General features: G+C 39.8%; 1 protein-coding gene across 1 annotated transcript in view; it reads right to left on the bottom strand.

Annotated features, from left to right (window-relative positions):
* The window catches only part of TMED10 (transmembrane p24 trafficking protein 10), a 43,750-nt gene that overhangs the window by 3,745 nt on the left and 19,260 nt on the right, over positions 1-20,745 (bottom strand). Inside the window, exons 3-4 of the mRNA XM_060095803.1 lie at positions 16,446-16,519; positions 115-241 (exon numbers count right to left, since the gene is read on the bottom strand). Of these exons, the coding sequence (XP_059951786.1) occupies positions 115-241; positions 16,446-16,519 (201 nt within the window). The remainder of the gene's footprint in view (positions 1-114; positions 242-16,445; positions 16,520-20,745) is intronic.

Here is a 20,745-nt window from a genome sequence, read left to right as displayed (position 1 = left end):
TCCACACAACCCCCTTTGGCAAAACTGAGAAAAAGGTACACCAGAATTTAAAGTTTGGGGATCTATCTCCTTTACGGTGCACGTACTGAGAAACAAGAGCTTCCCTCTCCTCACCATTGGTATCACGCATCTCTTCCTCTCGCTTCTTCATATAGGCAAAATCATTAACAATAGATTCTGAAAGGTCTTCTAGGCGTCGTAGCTCTACCTCCAAAGGTTTGAGCTTCTCAACTTTTGCAATCTGGAAAAGAAAGGAATTATGAACACACTCCCTGAAAAAACTGCTACAGTCAAGAACACGACATAACAGAGGAGTCTTTTTAAAAGTTTTGCTAAACGTAAAATTTCTTCTGTCATCGTTCTAACACATTTTAAAATTTGGGTTTCTTCCCTTCCCTACTGTCTATATGTTTCCATCTCAGACTTTTTTTATACTTTAATTTTGATTAAAACCTCCTTAGTAAGGTAACCTATAAGATATATTATTTTTCCAAGATTTCTGACTTTAATAAAGCATTTTACTTTGCCTTTCCACTTTTGTCTAAGAAATGAGCAATATTATTAGCATAAGTGTGAGCGTCATAGTATTAGTCAAATGTGGTTTTGAGAAGAAAACACACCAAATTCCCAATAGGGAATGCACAGGAATGAGAGAGTACATATAACTATAACATTAAGATAATAACTCAAACTGCAAAATTAGAGAATTCTGGTTTGCTCATTTAAATCCCACAACAGCTTTAAGGTTTGTAACAGAGCTTTAGAACCCAGATGAATCCTAGCTCTGCTTAAAAAAAAAAAAAAAAAAAAAATCCCAGTGTTTTTTTTTGTTTTTTTAAACATCTTTATTGGAGTATAACTGCTTTACAGTGTTGTGTTAGTTTCTGCTGTATAACAAAGTGAATCAGCTATATGAATACATATATCCCCATGTGTTTTGTTTTTAATTACATAGCCAGTTATCAAAATAAATCTCCAAGGACATTGCTGTGTGCTAACGAATGAAGGGTATGAGAAATAAACTGTCTTCCTTTTTCACCCCAGACCACTGTGAAACCTCCAAGAGTATCTAGTAACTAAAGGCATATATGATCAGAGAGAGGATTTCATTATTCTAGTTGTTTTTTTTTGTCAATCTTAGATTATGATTTGTATTAAAATGGGGATATAACACCAGAGCTTTCAAGATCTTAAAACTCATATACCAGTTGCTCTTAAACTTTTTCCACAGAGAACTCTTCAAAAAATATTTCTACATCTGCTTCTTTACTCCCTATACATTCTCTATACAACTCCCTACTTTTTCTTCTCTTCTGTCCAATTCACCTTCCTTGTTATTTTTCTCTGTTAAATGTTAATAGCAGTTAACGTGGGATGAATGGGAATAGTTTGAGGGTGTTCTTGTGTTCTCTTCACTAAACTATATTCTTCATTGAACCTGTGAAGAACAAAACACAGTTATTTAAAATAAAAGAACACTAAAAACTGCTGTTAAGATAGGGATATAAAAATTGAGTTTATATTTAAGGTACCTAATTTATTTATTTATTTTAATTTATTTATTTTTGGCTGCATTGGGTCTTCATTGCTGTGCGCAGGCTTTCTATAGTTGCGGTGAGCAGGGGCTACCCTTCATGGCGGTGTGCGTGCTTCTCATTATGGTCGCTTCTCTTGTTGCAGAGCATGGGCTCTAGGAACGTGGGCTTCAGTAGTTGTGGCACGCAGGCTCAGCAGTTGTGGCTCATGGGCTCTAGAGCTCAGGCTCAGTAGTTGTGGCACATGGGCTTAGTTGCTCTGTGGCATGTGGGATCTTCCCAGGCCAGGGCACGAACCTGTGTCCCCTGCATGGGCAGGAGGATTCTTAATCACTGCACCACCAGGGAAGTCCTAAGGTACCTAAAATATAGTGATGGATTTGTAACGATCCACCTAAGTTTTCTTTCACTGGATGTACATTTTCTTACAATTGTAAAATGCCGGATACAGGTAATAGCTTGACTGACAGCTAGCTACAGAACAGAATAAAGCTAACTGGGTATAAGATTTACAACGGCTAGTTAATACACTGAGCTAACACTCTTAGCTGAATACCCAAACACCAGGTTTTGTCATTAACCTGCAATACATAGCTGTTAATTGATTTCATACAGAGGTGCAGAGCAAAGAGATTCCCCCAGGAAAAAGATACAAGACATATATAATAAGCTGAACCTTGGGCTGTTTAACATTTTCCCTCCTGGTATATGCTTTCCCTTCCAAAGTTTCTTGAATGAGACAGTATGAAGGCAACAGCATGATACATCTTTAGAGATAAGTGCTTTAAGGTTCCTTAAATAGAAACTTATAAAAGGAACTGGAAGTGAAACTATGGCTGTACCTCTCTCTGCCAGCTGAAAATAATATTCTTAAAAATTACTTTGAAGACTACTTCTAACTCCCCACCCTTTTTTTGGTTAAATGACAATAGCCCAAAGGCCTAAAACCCCAAAAAGGAGGATGGAATGAAAATAAATTTGGTACTGAGAATAGCCTTTGTAGAATATAGTCCCCCAAGCCTGTTCCCAATCCTTTTCCTTTCTGGTGTTTCATTTATTTTTTAGCTGTACAAGAAACATATAAATATGGCCCCTTACTAAAGAATTTAAATTATTCAGAAGCAAAGGAAACAAAAACAAAAGGCCCATCTTCACAGCTCCTCTATTCCCACATCCACACATTCCTTCCCAGAGGTGGTTATGAACTTGGTGGATATCTTTCTAGACCCTGTCAGAAGGTAACACACTATTTATGCCTTTGTATGTATATAAATGTACATAGGAAAATATAATTTAAAACATACTTATAAATGCGATCATAATGTATATGTTGTTCTAAGGCTTCTTTCTTTTCATTTAATAAAATCTTTCCAAAAACTTCAGTGCTTGTAGATTCACCTCATACTTCTTAACTGCTACATAGTATTCCATATGGCATATGGGCCACTGTTTACTTAATCATTCAATTTCCTAACCCCTTTTCTAGTACAGGACCTATTCTAGACTCTATACTTCTATTCATAACATATCATCCAAGTCGATTTCAATTTCTCAGTGAAATCCCTACTCAATCCTGCCCTTAATTCAGTAAATTATTTGCAGACTTCTTGAGTGGGATGAAGGTCTCTTTCCCTAAAAAACATCTCTGCCTGATAACTACCTTTATTCTTGATATTAGTTTAAAATCTAGCGAACTTAAAGAATTGCCAAAAGACTAAAACAATATTGAAAACCAACTTGCTATTTCAACCATCTAACACATCATGGATACTCAGTGGAAATAACAAAAATAATGAATATATTTCTACATTTAATCTAAACCTAGAAATCAAAACAAATGTAAAAAGTGTTTTGTTTTGTTTTTTAACATTTTAATACCCTAACAATGTTTTTTGAGTGCTTATTATGTGCTAGGCACCAAGATAAATTATGATCTCTGCTCCTAAGAAGTTCACAGTCTCGTGGAGAGGCTCACCTAAAAAGCTACAACCATAATATAAAGCACTATGTATTAACTTCTACAACAAAGGTACATATTGAAAGTGGAATGGAAAGAAAGTAGCACGAACTTAATTACAGTTGGAAGAATAAAGGAAAGCTTAACAGGAAGTGGGGGAGTTGGGTCATACAAGGTGTACAGGATTTTAAGAGATGGGAGAGACAGATATTTAAGGCTGAGGGGAAGCTACAAACCAAAACATGTAGGGAAGAAAGTGCAGGCCCTGCTTAGGAGGCCATGAGTAGCCTAGTTATAAGTAGGTAGAGGTGCGTGTGTGCGCGCGCATGCGTGCTTGTGGGTGAGTGGTGGGTAATAGCAAATATAAGGCTCAAAAGTTAGGCTGGAGCTAAATTGAGGATGAGGATGAAGAGGTAATATAATGAATTAGACCTATTACTATATACCCAGAATGTGATCCGTATTTTATATCTTATACTCTCACTTAATCCTCATAACATAATCCTATATATGGTGAATATTATTATTCCTAAAATTCTCAGATGAGGAAATTAAGGCTCAGAGTGTTAAATAACTTGCCCAAGGTCTCAGAGCTTGGTTGAGCTAGAATTGCAATCCAAGTCTGAGTTTATATTTTATTCTGTAGGAACAAAAAATTTGGTGAAGAAAACCAGACAACTAGACTAAGTTTTATCTGGATCAAAAGTGAAGTGAATGAGCTATAGTAGGCCACAAGGATCTGGGTAAGTTGTCCAGTTTATCAGTCAAACTTCGTAGGTTTCATACTGCATTACTCTAATTTTTATAACTAATAGAATAAAATTTTTAAACAAATTATCCTAAGTATTTTAAAGTAGACCCTCTTCGCTTGCCCAGGACTAAGCATTCAAAGAGTATCATCAAGGGACTTCCCTGGTGGTCCAGTGGTTAAGAATGCGCCTTTCAATGCAGGGGACGTGGGTTCGATCCCTGGTCGGGGAACTAAGATCCCATATGCTGCGGGGCAACTAAGCCCGTGCACCACAACTACTGAGCCTGCACGCCACAACTAGAGAGCCCACGTGCTGCAATTACCGAGCCCACCCACTCTGGAGCCTGCACACAACTAGAGAGAAGCCTGAGCGTCACAACGAAGATCCCACGTGCTGCGACTAAGACCCAATGCAATCAAATAATTAATAATAATAATAATAAAAGTATCATCAAGACTTTATATCAGTCAGTAAAAAAGCTAATAAGAAAACCTCTATCAATATCCCCACTGACTGTTGTTCTGCTATTCAAAACATCTGATTCAATGTTCAAAGTGTCTGTAAGAATGTGAAATTACACATCTCACGAAGGCAGGCCATTATTCTGGTCTACTTTTCTCTTCCACAGTTGGAAGGATGATGTGTGTTTTGCCAACAGTCTGATAAAAGCAAACCCTATTTGACAATGTGTACCATAGGTTCTCCACTAGGAGGTAGCATTCCCCTTGTAGGCTGCATTTAAGCATTAAATAATCAAAAATATCAGAGCTACCAGAGACTTCATTTTACAAATGAGGAAACTCATGATTCCATAAAGTTATTCAGTCCTTTGAGGGGAAGACCAAGACTAGCACTACCATGGTCTCCTGACTCCTTACCCAGGGTTACCAAAGCATTTATTTAGCATCAAAACTGCAAAGCTCTGCTGTAAAATGTAAGCAAAAATGAATCCCTGACTTCCAAAAGCATACACACTCAGTGTATCCAAATCGTACCTATCTTTGCAGCCTTAACCATGAAGCCTCCTTTAACCACTACTGTTAACACTGATACCCTCTTCCCTAATGCCCTACAACACTTAGACTGTGTCACACAATTAACACTCAATCATATATTGTCATATTCACATTGTTTTTGCTTTTTATCCTCTTCTCCCAACTAGTTTGGATCTTGAACTCAACAGAATTAGAATGATATATACCTTGTGTAGTCCCACATGCCTGATACATGGTACACACTTGTAGCTAACCCATTAGGTCCATTCTATGCCTTCTTTAAGGAGCCAACTTTCTCATAGCAGGTATGTGCTGCTGGTCCCCTGAAGCACACACTCCCTGTATGTTAAGAGCACTCTGCATTTACTTTCACTCAGCATTCATCTTCACCAGGCACACTGCCTAGGAAAAAGTTCTTTCTACCACAATATCTATCACTCTTCATCTGTAATGTTAGGTACTGCTTGGAAAAGCTTTCCCTGTGTATCTACGAAACCTCCAAAATAACTGTAAAGTTACTCTTCTTAAACCATATCCAAATCTTCCATTCCTCTAATGATGATCTGAATCTAAAGAGTTCAGAGTTCTATGTAATTGTACCAAGGAAAGGTATTAAATCTGAAAGACTGCTTCGTAAAACACACATGTGAAACCAGCCTCTAGAGAATCACTAGATTCTTTCCCTTGGTGGAACACTGAGAAACTCAAGAGAGAAGCTTCTTGAGGAGAGCCAGATTCAGACAAATGACTCTGTTATCTCCACACCCCACTCCACAGCCCCTGCAAATTTTAGAAGCATAGCAATAAAAGTGGAGACCATCCAGTCTAACACAATTAAGATAATGAAGACAGTTGTACACCCAAAGGCAAGTCTACTTATGCATGGGGGCATGTGAATCACAGGCTTCTTCAACGAAGGTCAAAAGGTCAACAATGTGCCAAAATAAGTCCAGCTAATACTGCCAACCTTAGGGCTAAATGAATGAAATTTAGAAAGATCCTATTTACTCTGTCATAGCCATTTGGCAGTTTCTAGAAAGGGTAGGAGAAGGGGACTAAAATCTACTGAACTGATCACCTATGTGTCAGGTGCCTTACCCATGTTATTTCATTTAACTTATGTCAAGAAAGGGATTTTGGATCAAGTATATAAAACCAGAGTTCCTCCTTCATGAGGGCATTCAGAGAAACAGAACCTTTGGAAGGCCTTCAGCTGTTGCTCCAAGTGCAACTGTGTTTTTGGTGTATTTGTTGGTAGCAAATGGCATACTAATAGAACCCCTAGGCAAAACATGACTTTAGTTGAGTTGAAAATGCAGACATCCAAGCAAGAGGGGACATACACAGCCCAAGAGTTACAGGATATGTCAGACAGCTCCTTCTTGGTGGGATAATTGCCTTCATTCCCACAACTGAAGATTAGACAGTAAGTCCCTCCAAACTGCTGTTCTAGTTCACAGACCACAAACTAAAAAGAAATGGCTCAATTCACATACTGATTCTACAAAAATGCCACCCTCTGAGGGGCAAATGCCACCCTCTGATAGGGGTAAGAGGTCCTTAAAATACAATGGAGGGAATCAAAAGTGCTTTACTGCTGAGGAAACACACATACTTTCTCTTTAAAGAATTCAAACTACAAGACTATGTTTCTTTACAAAATGGCAACCATTCTGCCTTCAAATAATGTCACCTTACATTTGTATCGTGTTTACATAGCAATTCACATGCATTAACTAATCCTCCATAACAATTTAGTAGGTAGTGTGGTACTCTGTCCAGCTATTTAGACAGTGATTACTACTGAATCTTACAGGACCACACGGGATTTCAGAATTATGAAGTCTGCAAATGTGAGGGAGAGCTGTGATGTGAAAAAAAATTAAAAGAAATGTGCCACCTTCCTGAATCTAAATACTGATGCTGAAGGGCCACAATCCTCTGGAGATAAAGTCTCTCCCTTGCCTCAAGGGCCTGAAATTAAATGCCTCAAAACCTCTACATAGGCTCAGTGCTCTCTGGTAATTAACCACTCAACAAGCGCTTCTATTATCCATGTTCTTGTCACAGGCATTAGCTCAGAGACAACTAATAGCTATTTCTGAGCAAGGTTTAAGGCAGCCTAGCCATAGGCTGAGAAAAGGGCTAGTCTTTGGCCTGTGTAATAACCACTTGTCCTCCTCTGTCTCAGTCTGATCTGCTTATTGTGGGGTGGGGGAGTGGGGAGGTAGACCACAAAGAAAGCAGTGGGAGGAGTTTCTTGGTTAAGAAAGAGAATTTAGAGTTGTGTTGTAACCATGTGCGTAAAGAAAAGCTTAGGACGTGCCAGACTTCCGAAGCAGGAAGCAGGCAAAGGAAGCACTGTGGTTTCCTTTCTGGTAGGGATTCCCCTCTTGGGTTAAGTAAAAGGTCAGGAAAGATAACTGCCCTTTCCCAGTGTCAATAAAGTCCAAGGATGATGGAAATTCCAGGAGGTATGGGGATTCTAAAATGCCACATGGGGGGGGGCGGAGTCAAGATGGCAGTGTGGGAAGATGTGGAGTCTCTGTCTCCCCAAAACTAGGGTGCCTGCAGGATGCTGGTGGGGGACCTGCACGCTCAAGGTGACGGGAGGAAACCCCAAGCGAACTGGTAGGACTGGGGGGACTGAGACGGGAGGAGAAGTGGAGGCCAGATAGGACCGGAACTCCTGAGGGGTGGCTGGCGGGGGAGGGTTTCCCACGCCTGGATGGACCCTTGGGGGCTTGGATCAGGGGGGAGCATGCTATCCCCTGCCTAATCGGCAGGAGAAGTCTGCCTGGCTCTCGGGCTGGGTCCTATGCCCTCAGAGGCCCCCTCGGGGCCGCGTGGGTCCTGGGGGCATAGGAGGGAGGCCAGGGAGATCAGGAGAGGTGGGTGAGAGGGGGCCCTCTGGGATGGCCCTGCCCACTTGAGCCCAGAGACCTGCTGAGCTCCCAGGTGGGGTCCCCCACCCTTTGAGCCCCTTCTGTTCCTTGAGCCTAAGCCCCACCCCAGGGCCTTTTCCAGCCCTAAGCATAAGTCCTAAGCATAGGTCCCGCCCACCACCCAAACCCCACCCCTGCTTAGGCCCCACCCCCCACAGCCAAGGCCTTCTCCACCTCTCTTTTTTTTTTCCTCTCCTCTTCTTTCTTACTACTGTGGTTCTGTTTTACCTTCTGGTTGTTGTTTCATCTATATTTTTATTTTTATATTCTTTCTAACATATCTGCTAGTTTCCTAGTCTAATTTTATTTTTTTTCTTTGTCATTATTCTCCCTGCCCCGCTTTTTTTTGCCACTCCGCGTGGCTTGCAGGATCTTGGTTCATGAGCCAGGGTCAGGCCAAAGCTCCTGTGGTGGGAACTCTGAGTCTGAACCACCAGACTAACAGAGAACCTCAGACCCCAGGGAATATTCATCAGACTGAGGTCTCCCAGAGGTCCCCATCTCAGCACCAAGACCCAACTCTACCCAACAGCGTACAAACTCCACTGCTGAGAGCCTCAAGCCAAACAACCAGTAAGACAGGAACACAATCCACTCATCTCAAAAAAAAAAGAAGGAAACAGCAAAAAAGTATGTCACAGATGAATGATCAAGGTAGAAGCCTAAAAGATCAAATAAATGAAGAGGAAATAGGCAATCTACCTGAAAAAGAATTCAGAGTAATTATAGTAAAGATGATCCAGAATCTTGGAAATAGGATGGAAGCACGGATTGAGAAAATACAAGAAATGTTTAACAAAGACCAGGAAGAACTAAAGAACAAACAGAGAAGAACAACACAATAACTGAAATGAAAAATACAGTAGAAGGAATCAATAACAGAATAACTGAGGCAGAAGAACGAATAAGTGAGCTGGAAGACATAATCGTGGAAATAACTGCCGAGGGGCAGAATAAAGAAAAAAGAATGAAAAGAACTGAAGACAATCTCACAGACCTCTGGGACAACACTACACGCACCAACATTCAAATTATAGGGGTCCCAGAAGAAGAAGAGAAAAAGAAAGGGTCTGAGAAAATATGTGAAGAGATTATAGTGGAAAACCTCCATAACATGGGAAAGGAAATAGTCACCAAGTCCAGGAAGCATGGAGAGTCCCATCCAGGATAAACCCCAGGAGAAACAGACCAAGACACATATTAATCAAACTAACAAAAATTAAATTCAAAGAAAAAATATTAAAAGCAGCAAGGGAAAAACAAAAAATAACATACAAAAGACACCCCATAAGGTTATCAGCAGACTTTTCAGCAGAAACTCTACAGGCCAGAAGGGAGTGGCAGGATATACTTAAAGTGATGAAAGAGAAAAACCTACAACCAAGATTACTCTACCCAGCAAGGATCTCATTCAGATTCTACAGAGAAATCAAAAGCTTTTCAGACAAGCAAAAGCTAAGAGAATTCAGCATCACCAAACCAGCTTTACAACAAATGCTAAAGAAACTTCTCTAGGTGGGAAACACAGAGAAGAAAGAGACCCACAAAAACAAACCCAAAACAATTAGGAAAATGGTAATAGGAATATACATATCAATAATAACTTTGAATTTCATGGATTAAATGCCTCAAAGACACAGACTGGCCAAATGGATACAAAAACAAGACCCATATATATGCTGTCAACAAGAGACTCACTTCAGACCTAGGGACACATACAGACTGAAAATGAAGGGGTGGAAAAAGATATTTCATGCAAATGGAAATCAAAAGAAAGCTGGAGTAGCAATACTCGTATCAGATAAAATAGACTTTAAAATAAAGACTATTACAAGAGATAAGGAAGGACACTACATAATGATCAAGGGATCAATCCAAGAAGAAGATATAACAATTATAAATGTTTATGCACCCAACATAGGAGCACCTCAATATATAAGGCAAATGCTAACAACTATGAAAAGGGAAACTGACAGTAACACAATAATAGCAGGGGACTTTAACACCCCACTTATACCAATGGACAGATCATCCAAACAGAAAATAAATAAGGAAACACAAGCTTTAAATGACACAACAGACCAGATAGATTTAATTGATATTTATAGAACATTCCACCTGAAAGTGGTAAAATACACTTTCTTCTCAAGTGCACACAGAATATTCTCCAGGATAGATCACATCTTGGGTCACAAATCAAGCCTCGGAAAATTTAAGAAAACTGAAATCGTATCAAGCATCTTTTCTGACCACAATGCCATGAGATTGGAAATCAATTACAGGAAAAAAAACTGTAAAAAACACAGATACAGGGACTTCCTGGTGGCACAGTGGTTAACAATCCACCCGCCAATGCAGGGGACACGGGTTCGAGCCCCGGTCCAGGAAGATCCCACATGCCGTGGAGCAATTAAGCCCGCGTGCCACAACTACTGAGCCTGTGCTCTAGAGCCCACGAGCCACAACTACTGAGCCCTCATGCCACAACTACTTAAGACTGCCCATGCTCCGCAACAAGAGAAGCCACCACAATGAGAAGCCTGCATACCGCAACGAAGAGTAGCCCCTGCTTGCTGCAACTAGAGAAAGCCTGCATGCAGCAACAAAGACCCAATGCAGCCAAAAAAAAAAAAAAAACCCCACAAATACATGGAGGCTAAACAGTGCACTACTAAATAACCAAGAGATCACAGAAGAAATAAAAGAAATTAAAAGATACATAGAAACAAATGACAAATGACAACATGACAACCCAAAACCTATGAGATGCAGCAAAAGCAGTTCTAAGAGGGAAGTTTATAGCAATTCAATCTCACCTCAAGAAACAAGAGAAATTGCAAATAAACAATCTAACCCTACATCTAAAGCAACTAGAGAAAGAAGAACAAAGAAAACCCAAAGTCAGTAGAAGGAAAGGAATCATAAAGATCAGAGCAGAAATAAATGAAATAGAAACGAAGAAAACAATAGCAAAGATAAATAAAACTAAAAGCTGGTTCTTTGAGAAGATAAGCAAAATTGATAAACCATTAGCCAGACTCATCAAGAAAAAAAGGGAGAGGACGCAAATCAATAAAATGAGAATGAAAAAGGAGAAATCACAACCGACACCACAGAAATACAAAGGATTATAAGAGACTACTACAAATAACTATATGCCAATAAAATGGACAACCACGAATAAATGGACAAATTCTTGGAAAGGTGCAATTTTCCAAGACTGAACCAGGAAGAATTAGAAAATATAAACAGACCTATCACAAGCAATGAAATTGGAACTGTAATTTTTTGTTGTTGTTGTTTATTTATTTTTTCTTATTAGTCATCCATTTTATACACATCAGTGTATACATGTCAATCCCAATCTCCCAATTGAAACTGTAATTTAAAATCTTCCAACAAACAAAAGTCCAGGACCAGATGGCTTCACAGACAAATTCTACCAAACATTTAGAGAAGAGCTAACACCGACCCTTCTCAAACTCTTCCAAAATATAGCAGAGGGAGGAACACTCCCAAATCCATTCTATGAAGCCACCATCACTGATACCAAAACCAGAAAAAGATACCACAAAAAAAGAAAATTGGAGACCGATATCACTGATGAACAGAGATGCAAAATTCCTGAACAAAATACTAGCAAACAGAATCCAACAACATATCAAAAGGATCATACACCATGATCAAGTGGGATTTATCCCAGGGATGCAAGGATTCTTCAATATACACAAATCAATGTGATACACCACATTAACAAATTGAGGAATAAAAACCATATGATCATCTCAATAGATGCAGAAAAAGCTTTTGACAAAATTCAACACCTATTTATGATAAAAACTCTCCAGAAAATGGGCATAGAGGGAACCTACCTCAACATAATAAAGGCCTTATATGACAAACCCACAGCAAACATCATACTCATTGGTGAAAAACTGAAAGCATTTCCACTAAGATCAGGAACAAGACAAGGGTGTCCACTCTCGCCACTCTTAATTAACATAGTTTTGGAAATCCTGGCCACGGCAATCATAGAAGAAAAAGAAATAAAAGGAATACAGATTGGAAAAGAAGAAGTAAAACTGTCACTATTTGCAGATGACATGATACTATACATAGAAAATCCTAACGATGCCACCAGAAAACTACTAGAACTAATCAATGAATTTGGTAAGGTTGCAGGATACAAAATTAATGCACAGAAATCTCTTGCATTCCTATACACTAACAACAAAAAATCATATGAGAAATTAAGGAAACAATCCCATTTACCATCACAACAAAAAGAATAAAATACCTAGGAATAAACCTATCTAAGGAGGTGAAAGATGTGTACTCAGAAAACTATAAAACACTGATGAAAGAAATCAAAGATGGCATAAACAGATGGAGAGATATAAAATGTTCCTGGATTGGAAGACTCAGTATTGTGGAAATGGCTATACTACTCAAAGCAACCTACAGATTCAATGCAATCCCTATCAAATTACCAATGGCATTCTTCACAGAATTAGAAAAAAAAATTCACAATTCACATGGAAACACACAAGACCCCAAAAAGCTAACGCAATCTTGAGAAAGAAAAACAGAGCTGGAGGAATCAGGCTCCCTAACTTCAAACTATACTACAAAGCTACAGTATTCAAGACAGCATGAACTGGTTTGCAGGGCAGAAATAGAGACACAGATATAGAGAACAAACGTATGGACACCAAGTGGGGAAAGTGGCGGGGGTGGTGGTGGTGGTGGTGGAGTGATGAATTGGGAGATTAGGATTGACATATATACACTAATATGTATAAAGTGGATAACTAATAAGAACTTGCTGTATAAAAATATAAATTAAAAAAATAATAAAAGACAGTATGGTACTGGCACGAAAACAGAAATATAGATCAATGGTGAAAGATAGAAAGCCCAGAGATAAACCCACACACGTATGGCCACCTAATTTACGACAAAGGAGGCAAGAACATAAAATGGAGAAAAGACGGCCTCTTTGATAACTGGTGCTGGGAAAACTGGACAGCTACATGTAAAAGAATGAATTTAGAACACTACCTAACACCATACACAAAAATAAACTCAAAATGGATTAAAGACCTAAAAGTAAGACCAGACACTATAAAACTCTTAGAGGAAAACATAGGAAGAACACTCTTTGACATAAACCACAGCAAGGTCTTTTTTTGACCCACCTCCTAGAGTAATGCAAATAAAAACAAAAATAAACAAATGGGACGTAATGAAACTTAAAAGCTTTTGCACAGCAAAGGAAACCATAAATAAGACGAAAAGACAACCCTCAGAATGGCAGAAAATACGTGCAAATGAAACAACGGACAAAGGATTAATCTCCAAAATATACAAACAGCTCATGGAGCTCAATATCAAAAAAAAACAAACAATCCAATTAAAAAATGGGTGGAAGGGGCTTCCCTGGTGGTGCAGTGGTTGAGAATCTGCCTGCCAGTGCAGGGGACACGGGTTCGAGCCCTGGTCTGGGAAGAACCCGCATGCCGCGGAGCAACTGGGCCCATGAGCCACAACTACTGAGCCTGCGCGCCTGGAGCCAGTGCTCCGCAACAAGAGAGGCTGCCATAGTGAGAGGCCCGCACACCGCGATGAAGAGTGGCCCCTGCTTGCCACAACTAGAGAAAGTCCTCGCACAGAAATGAAGATCCAACACAGCCATAAATAAATAAATAAATAAATTTAAATCATATGGGCTTCTAAGAAGACCTCTGCTTAAAAAAAAAAAAAAAAAAAAAGGGTGGAAGACCTAAATAGACATTTCACCAAAGAAGACATACAGATGGCCAAGAGGCACATGAAAAGATGCTCAACATCACTAATTATTAGAGAAATGCAAATCAAAACTACAATGAGGTATCATCTCACAACGGTCAGAATGGCCATCATCAAAAAATCTACAAACAATAAATGCTGGAAAGAGTGTGGTAAAAAGGGAACCCTCCTGCACTGTTGGTGGGAATGTAAATTGATACAAACACTATGGCGAACAGTATGGAGGTTTTTTAAAAAACTAAAAATAGAACTACCATATGACCTAGCAATCCCACTACTGGGCATATACCCTAAGAAAAATGTAATTCAAAAAAAGACACGTACCACAATGTTCATTGCAGCACTATTTACAATAGTCAGGACATGGAAGCAATCTAAATGTGCATCGACAGATGAATGGATAAAGAAGATGTGGCACATATATACAATGGAATTATTACTCAGCCATAAAAAGAAACGAAATTGAGTTATTTGTAGTGAGGTGGATGGACCTAGAGTCTGTCATACAGAGTGAAGTAAGTCAAAAAGAGAAGAACAAATACCATATGCTAACGCATATATAGGGAATCTAAAAAAAAATGGTACTAATGAACCTAGTGGCAGGGCAGGAATAAAGACGTAGACAGAGAATGGACTTGAAGACACAGGGTGGAGGGGGAAGCTGGGGCGAAGTGAGAGTAGCATCGACATATATACACTACCGAATGTAAAATAGCTAGTGGGGAAGCAGTTGCATAGCACAGGAGATCAGCTCAGTGCGGTGCTTTGACCTAGAGGGGTGGGATAGGGAGGGTGGGAGGGAGGCTCAAGAGGGTGGGGACATGGGGATGTATGCGTGCATGTGGCTGATTCACTTTGTTGTGCGACAGGGGCTAGGGCAGTATTGTGAAGCAGCTATACTCCAATAAAGATCTATTAAAAAAATAATAAAAAAATAAAATGCCCTACAATAGTGGTGTCCACATCATTCTATATGTAAACTCACAATAATACCATCTGTTTTAGAGCAAAACAAGCTCTGTCTAATATCCAATCTGAGGTTGAGAATGTAGCAGCAGTACTCAAACACTGAAAATCATCTGACCTATTCTTCTACCTCATGATCATACAACAGTTTTCTTAGTGTTATACCATACAACAGTGCTTTAACTTACATGATCTTATTTAGATGTAATTAGGGTTCTTGGATTTTTCAGTTTACTCTTAAGTTCATCAAACAAAGAAGCTCTTGCTTTATTTCTTTTACTTAAACTAGCCTGGAGACAGAAACAAGCAAATCAAAGTCTCCACTAGGAACTGTCTTCCATTCACAACTGCATCACTTGCTCCTGTTTATTCCCGACAAATAACTCAGTGTAGTTTTGTTCAGTTGAACACACACATGAACTAGGAAAAAAGAGGAAAGACCTGGAGAGCTGCAATCATTGTAGTACTACTTCCTGTCGCAGAACCAGCCAGTCGCTTCCAATCTTCCATTTTAGGATGTTTCCCTTCCAAGCTCTGACCAAAGATAGAACAACTTCTCCTGTTCCAACATTCCTAGAAAATTCTCTTAAATCACTTAAAACAACTTTCCTTTGCTTATTCTGTTTACATTCTTCAAAAGCCACTTACCTTTCCTGTACCCCACCTCTTCTTCATGCCTTCAGGTACTGCTGTAAAAAGACTGATCTCGGTACAGACACTCTTATCTTTCTGTAAAGGTCAATCCTCCAGTCTTAAATAGTTCTTGTGGTTTTTCAAAGGTGCTCTTCACTTGAAGAACCATTTTGTGCTGCCCCCAGAGTCTCTCACAATAATTGAGATTAAAGGGGCTTGGTCTCTATTCCCCTAATTCTATGCACACTTCCACCTCCCTACCACCCAAATAAATGCCTATTTTTATTCTCTACAATACTTCCTGTCAGCAAAACTCTTAGTCTCTTGCAGTTTTTTCTTCCGTCTTGCTGTCTCTTTGAAAAATTTGAAATTATTTTAACTAAAAGCTACTTTTGATTATTGTGTTTCTCAAAGACAGCACAACTGTTCAAGTCTAAAACAGCATTGAATCTATGCCCTAGTTATATACATAGCTGTCAGTCCAGGAATAAAAGCCATAGGAATTTTTTTTTTAATCACTTAACCTTGAACATTAACATAAATGAATTCCAGCTTTTAAAAATTATAAATATATATCTGGTTTCAGACGTCTCAAGAGCACTAACGGCATATGCTTGAGTTTTATTACACCAGCATTTCTATGGGACAGTTGGTCCAGTCATTTGGCTGACAGCACAGCCAGAATTATTGTTCAAGGCTGTTAACACAACTTTTTATATCAAGCTGGTTATCACATGACTGCTGAGAAAACCACAGCCTCCTGGGCAAAGCACAGCCTGTTGGCCTGACTAGGTCACAGAAACCTCACAGAACAGCAAGCTACCGCCTCTACTGGCTGTTACAGCAGGACATACCTCTTCGTAATTTTTCGCCTCCACTCCATGCTTCATGTCTAGGATCACGAGTTGGTCAGGTATCCGCCCTGTTCCTGAGAAAGAAATCAAAGGATTCATTGTGCGGAATATTTAAAATTCCGGGAAATCACCCACCCACCCTCCCTCTCCCTAAGCCCTACCCTCTCAATAGAGGGAAACAGCGGCAACTCCTCCCCCTACTCAGCTGCAGAAAATTCCTGGCTCTGGCTAAAAATCACAAGCATTCCAGACAAAGCCTCTATCTGTGTGGGGTGCCAGAAAGTGACAAGAACATGCTGCTGGCAAACACCTCTGAGGGAGCAGGACACAAGATACTGCAGCTGGTACTACAGAGGAACAGAACAGGGGAAGAGAAAACACACAGGCTCACTGGATTAGGAAATAAAAGTCACAACAGCATACAATTGAGTGGCATATAGACCAATAGGTAGTGGGCACCAACTTAGGCTGAAAAGGCACATTTCCACATCTGAAAAGGTTGACCTGTGAAATTCTCAGAGAAGGATTACTGGGTATACGCTAAGCCTGAATTTACTTAATACAAATACGAGTACTGAAAAGTACACAGGATTTGTCTACTATTCCACTTATTTCAAACATTTTGGTCAATGTAAGGCCATTTCAATAGGTAAATAAAGTGTTATGGGACTATTCCCACACAGCCTTTAGAAGAGCCCAAGAAGAAACTTAACAGTAAGAGTAAAATTCTCAGGGATACTTCTTACAAACAGAAAAGTCTATTTGGGATAGTAGGACCAACAGAGCAATGTTCATATTAGAAAAGATAATCTGATTCAGCTTGATCAAAAGGAATTCTATTCTTACATCATCAAGTAGGAGAAAGGGAAAGATTCAAAAGAGGTCCAGAAAACTGCTCAGTCTCAATCTCCTGGAATTCACCTGATTACTTGTATAATTAAAAACTGCTTGCATGAAATTAGGAGTTTTGGGAAATACTGCCAGTTAAGCATCGTGGTTCCTGAGACCATAAGCCATAGAGAATGGTACTGTACCCTGAGAAACATTGGAGATTTTCTGAAACATCAATTCAGAAACTACTCATTGAGAACTCACAAGGTGCTAGAACCGTGCTGGAGATTGCAATCTCTGCCTTCAAATAATTCTATGGGCATCTAAGACATAAATATGCATACCAGCTACAGTGAAAATGCAAAGCATATAAAACTTTAAGGAAGAAACAAAAATGGTTCAGACAATCCCAGCTATGGAGCAAAGGTTAGAAAAGGGAAGAGATTAGTTGTGGACAGACTTCAATTGAGAGGTAGCACCTGACGGCAGACAAAGTATCTGGACAGAAGGGAACACATGAACAAAGACTCAGCTATTGAAAGGATTGTGGCATGTTTAAAAGACAGTAAAGAAGTTCTTTTAGATAGACTAGAAAGATCAATTTGAAAGCAATAAAATAAGACTGAATAGGTAGGATCAAGAAACTAAGCCAAGGACTTCCCTGGTGACGCAGTGGTTAAGAATCCGCCTGCCAATGCAGAGGAAAAGGCTTCGAGTCCTGGTCCGGGAAGATCCCACATGCCGCGGAGCAACTAAGCCCATGGGCCCCGACTACTGAAGCCCATGTGCCTAGAGCCCGTGTTCTGCAACAAAGAGAAGCCACTGCAATGAGAAGCCTGCACATGTAATAAAGGGTAGCCCCCTCCTGCTGCAACTAGAGAAAGCCCGCATGCAACAATGGAAACCCAACACAGCCAAAAATAAATAAACAAATAAATACATTTATTTAAAAAAAAAAAAGAAAAAGAAAGAAACTAAGCCAAGTCACAAATACCTTCTGAGCATTAAACCAATTAGGTTTCCAAAACAAAAGAAAGCAAAACAAAAAGTGACACCCAGAGAGGTATCTTCTCCCAAATCTAATGTGCAATCCTGATCACAGCACTGCCCATAAGAGATTCAATGCAAATATTTGCTTCTCCTTCCTCACTTAAAAAGTTGTGAAATCCAAGCAGCTCACAGCTCCGCCTGGTCCAAATGATCAAGATATTCTCTTCCTAACAGACTCTTCCCCTATCTCTGTTTGCCACAGCGCAGCTTTAGCATTATTCAAACACGAACGAAACCACAAAACCACAGACCACCTGAGTCCAGGCCATACAATTTCTTGCATAGAACAGCCAGCGTATCCCCTTAGCTGACATCATGGCCATAAAGGGTCTCCTTTGTAAAAAGACCCTTTGAAATTTCTCTCTGCATTTGCCTGACAAATAGACAGTCTTTTAAAAGGTGTTCCAAAGACTACAAGGTATCAGGTCTTCACATCAGAATAAACAGCTGAATAAACACAAATGAAATTAGAAATTGAGTGCTGGCTATAACGTGTGTGTACACATACATTTATACATATATACACACACATTTTTGAACTAGTTCCTAGGCATTTACATGCACAGCACCAGCATATAAGAAATTCAGAACAAAAGATAATCTCTGCCTTTAAAGAGTTCGAAGTTGGGAATGTAAGATATACACACGAGACACTTAAACAACACAAGGCTGTGTGTGTGAGAGATATATATATTCAAATACTTAAATAAACAATCCAATCAGTAAGTGATGCGCTATTCAGAGGAAGCCACACTGACCTCCTTGCTGTTTCTGAGACATGCTCAGCATCTTAGGTGTTTGCTTTTTCTCCAAAGCCCTCATTACCATCTGACTTCTTTTTTTAAAAAATAAATAAATAAATAAATTTATTTATGGCTGCATTGGGTCTTCGTTGCTGCAGGCGGGCTTTTCTCTAGTTGCGGCAAGCGGGGGCTACTCTTTGTTGTGGTGCACAAGGCTTCTCTTATTACCGAGCATGTGCTCTAGGCGCACAAGCTTCAGTAGTTGTGGCTCACGGGCTCTAGAACGCAGGCTCAGTAGTTGTGGCGCACGGGCTTAGTTGCTCCGTGGCATGTGGGAGCTTCCTGGACCAGGGCTTGAACCTGTGTCTCCCACATTGGCAGGTGGATTCTTAACCACTGAGCCACCAGGGAAGCCCCCATTTGACTTATATTTGTCTACTGTCTGCTTGCTCCAATGAAAATGTAAGTTCCACTGAGAACAGAGACTTCTGTTTTATTCACTGCTATATCCCCAACACCTAGAACAGTGATGGGTGAATCAATCAATTGATTGAGGTATCAAGCAGACTAGAACGGCTGAGGGATGCATTCTAAAAGAACTAAAGGTAGGGACTTCCCTTTGGTCCAGTGGGTAAGACTCCACACTCCCAATGCAGGGGGCCCTGGTTCGATCCCTGGTAGGGGAACTAGGTCCCACATGCATGCCACACCTAAGAGTCCACATGCTGCAACTAAGAAGTCTGCATGCCACAACTAAACACGCCGCAACAAAGATCCCACGTGGGGCAACTAAGACTTGGCACAGCCGAAAAAGAAAAAAATTAAAAACGAAAAACCCCCAAAACTAAAGGTAATCCTATGTTCATATGGGAAGAGAGCATTCCAGCAAATGAATAAATCTGACATGTTCAGAAGGAAGAGCAAACCAGAATGACTGGGGCCTGATGGGCAGAGGAAGATAAGGTTGGATGGAGCAAGAGTATAAAGACTATTAAAAGCCATGATGCCTAAAATCCCTTCTAGCTTGAAAATTTCATGATTCTGTGTTTCATTCTATAGAACAGGAATATTACTGCCACTACAAAGAAGGGAAAGCTTTTGAAAAAGGACTGACATAATGAAAGATGTGTTTTAGGAGATAAATCTGGTGGCAGTATTTGGATATATTAAAAGCAGGGATATCAGTTAGAAGGCTAACGACATGATCCATGATTTGAAAGATTAGAGTTCAGATCTGTGTGGTGGCAGATACAGGAGGTATTTTGAAAGAAGTATCAGCATAACTTGATGACAGACTGGAAAAGACAAAAGTATGTAATTTCAAATATGTGAGCCCAAGTAACTGGAAGGATGGTGTTAATACTGATGACTGAGGGGAACTAATTTGAAAGAGTAGGTCATGAATACAGTCATAGATGTCTGAGTTTTGAGGTAAGAATAGCACAACCATGTGGAAATGTCTAGAATACTGTTGAGACATCCTGGAACTGGCAGGGGTGGGGGCAGGGAGAAGGGTATCAGTCATGAAATCACTATTACAGTCTTTTAATTTTCTATTCTTAATCTATTATTCCATTTACTTCAGGCAAACTCCCTTAGCTTTTAGGTTAAATTGACCCACTTTAGATCAGGGGTCAATTTCTGGTTAACTGTTAAAAGCAGCTGGTTCTTTTGCT

Source organism: Mesoplodon densirostris, chromosome 4 (genome assembly GCF_025265405.1).
Source record: "Mesoplodon densirostris isolate mMesDen1 chromosome 4, mMesDen1 primary haplotype, whole genome shotgun sequence".
NCBI classification, from domain to species: Eukaryota; Metazoa; Chordata; class Mammalia; order Artiodactyla; family Ziphiidae; genus Mesoplodon; species Mesoplodon densirostris.
Note: the sequence above shows the minus strand (reverse complement) of the source record. Positions and strands in the feature narration are given on the sequence as shown.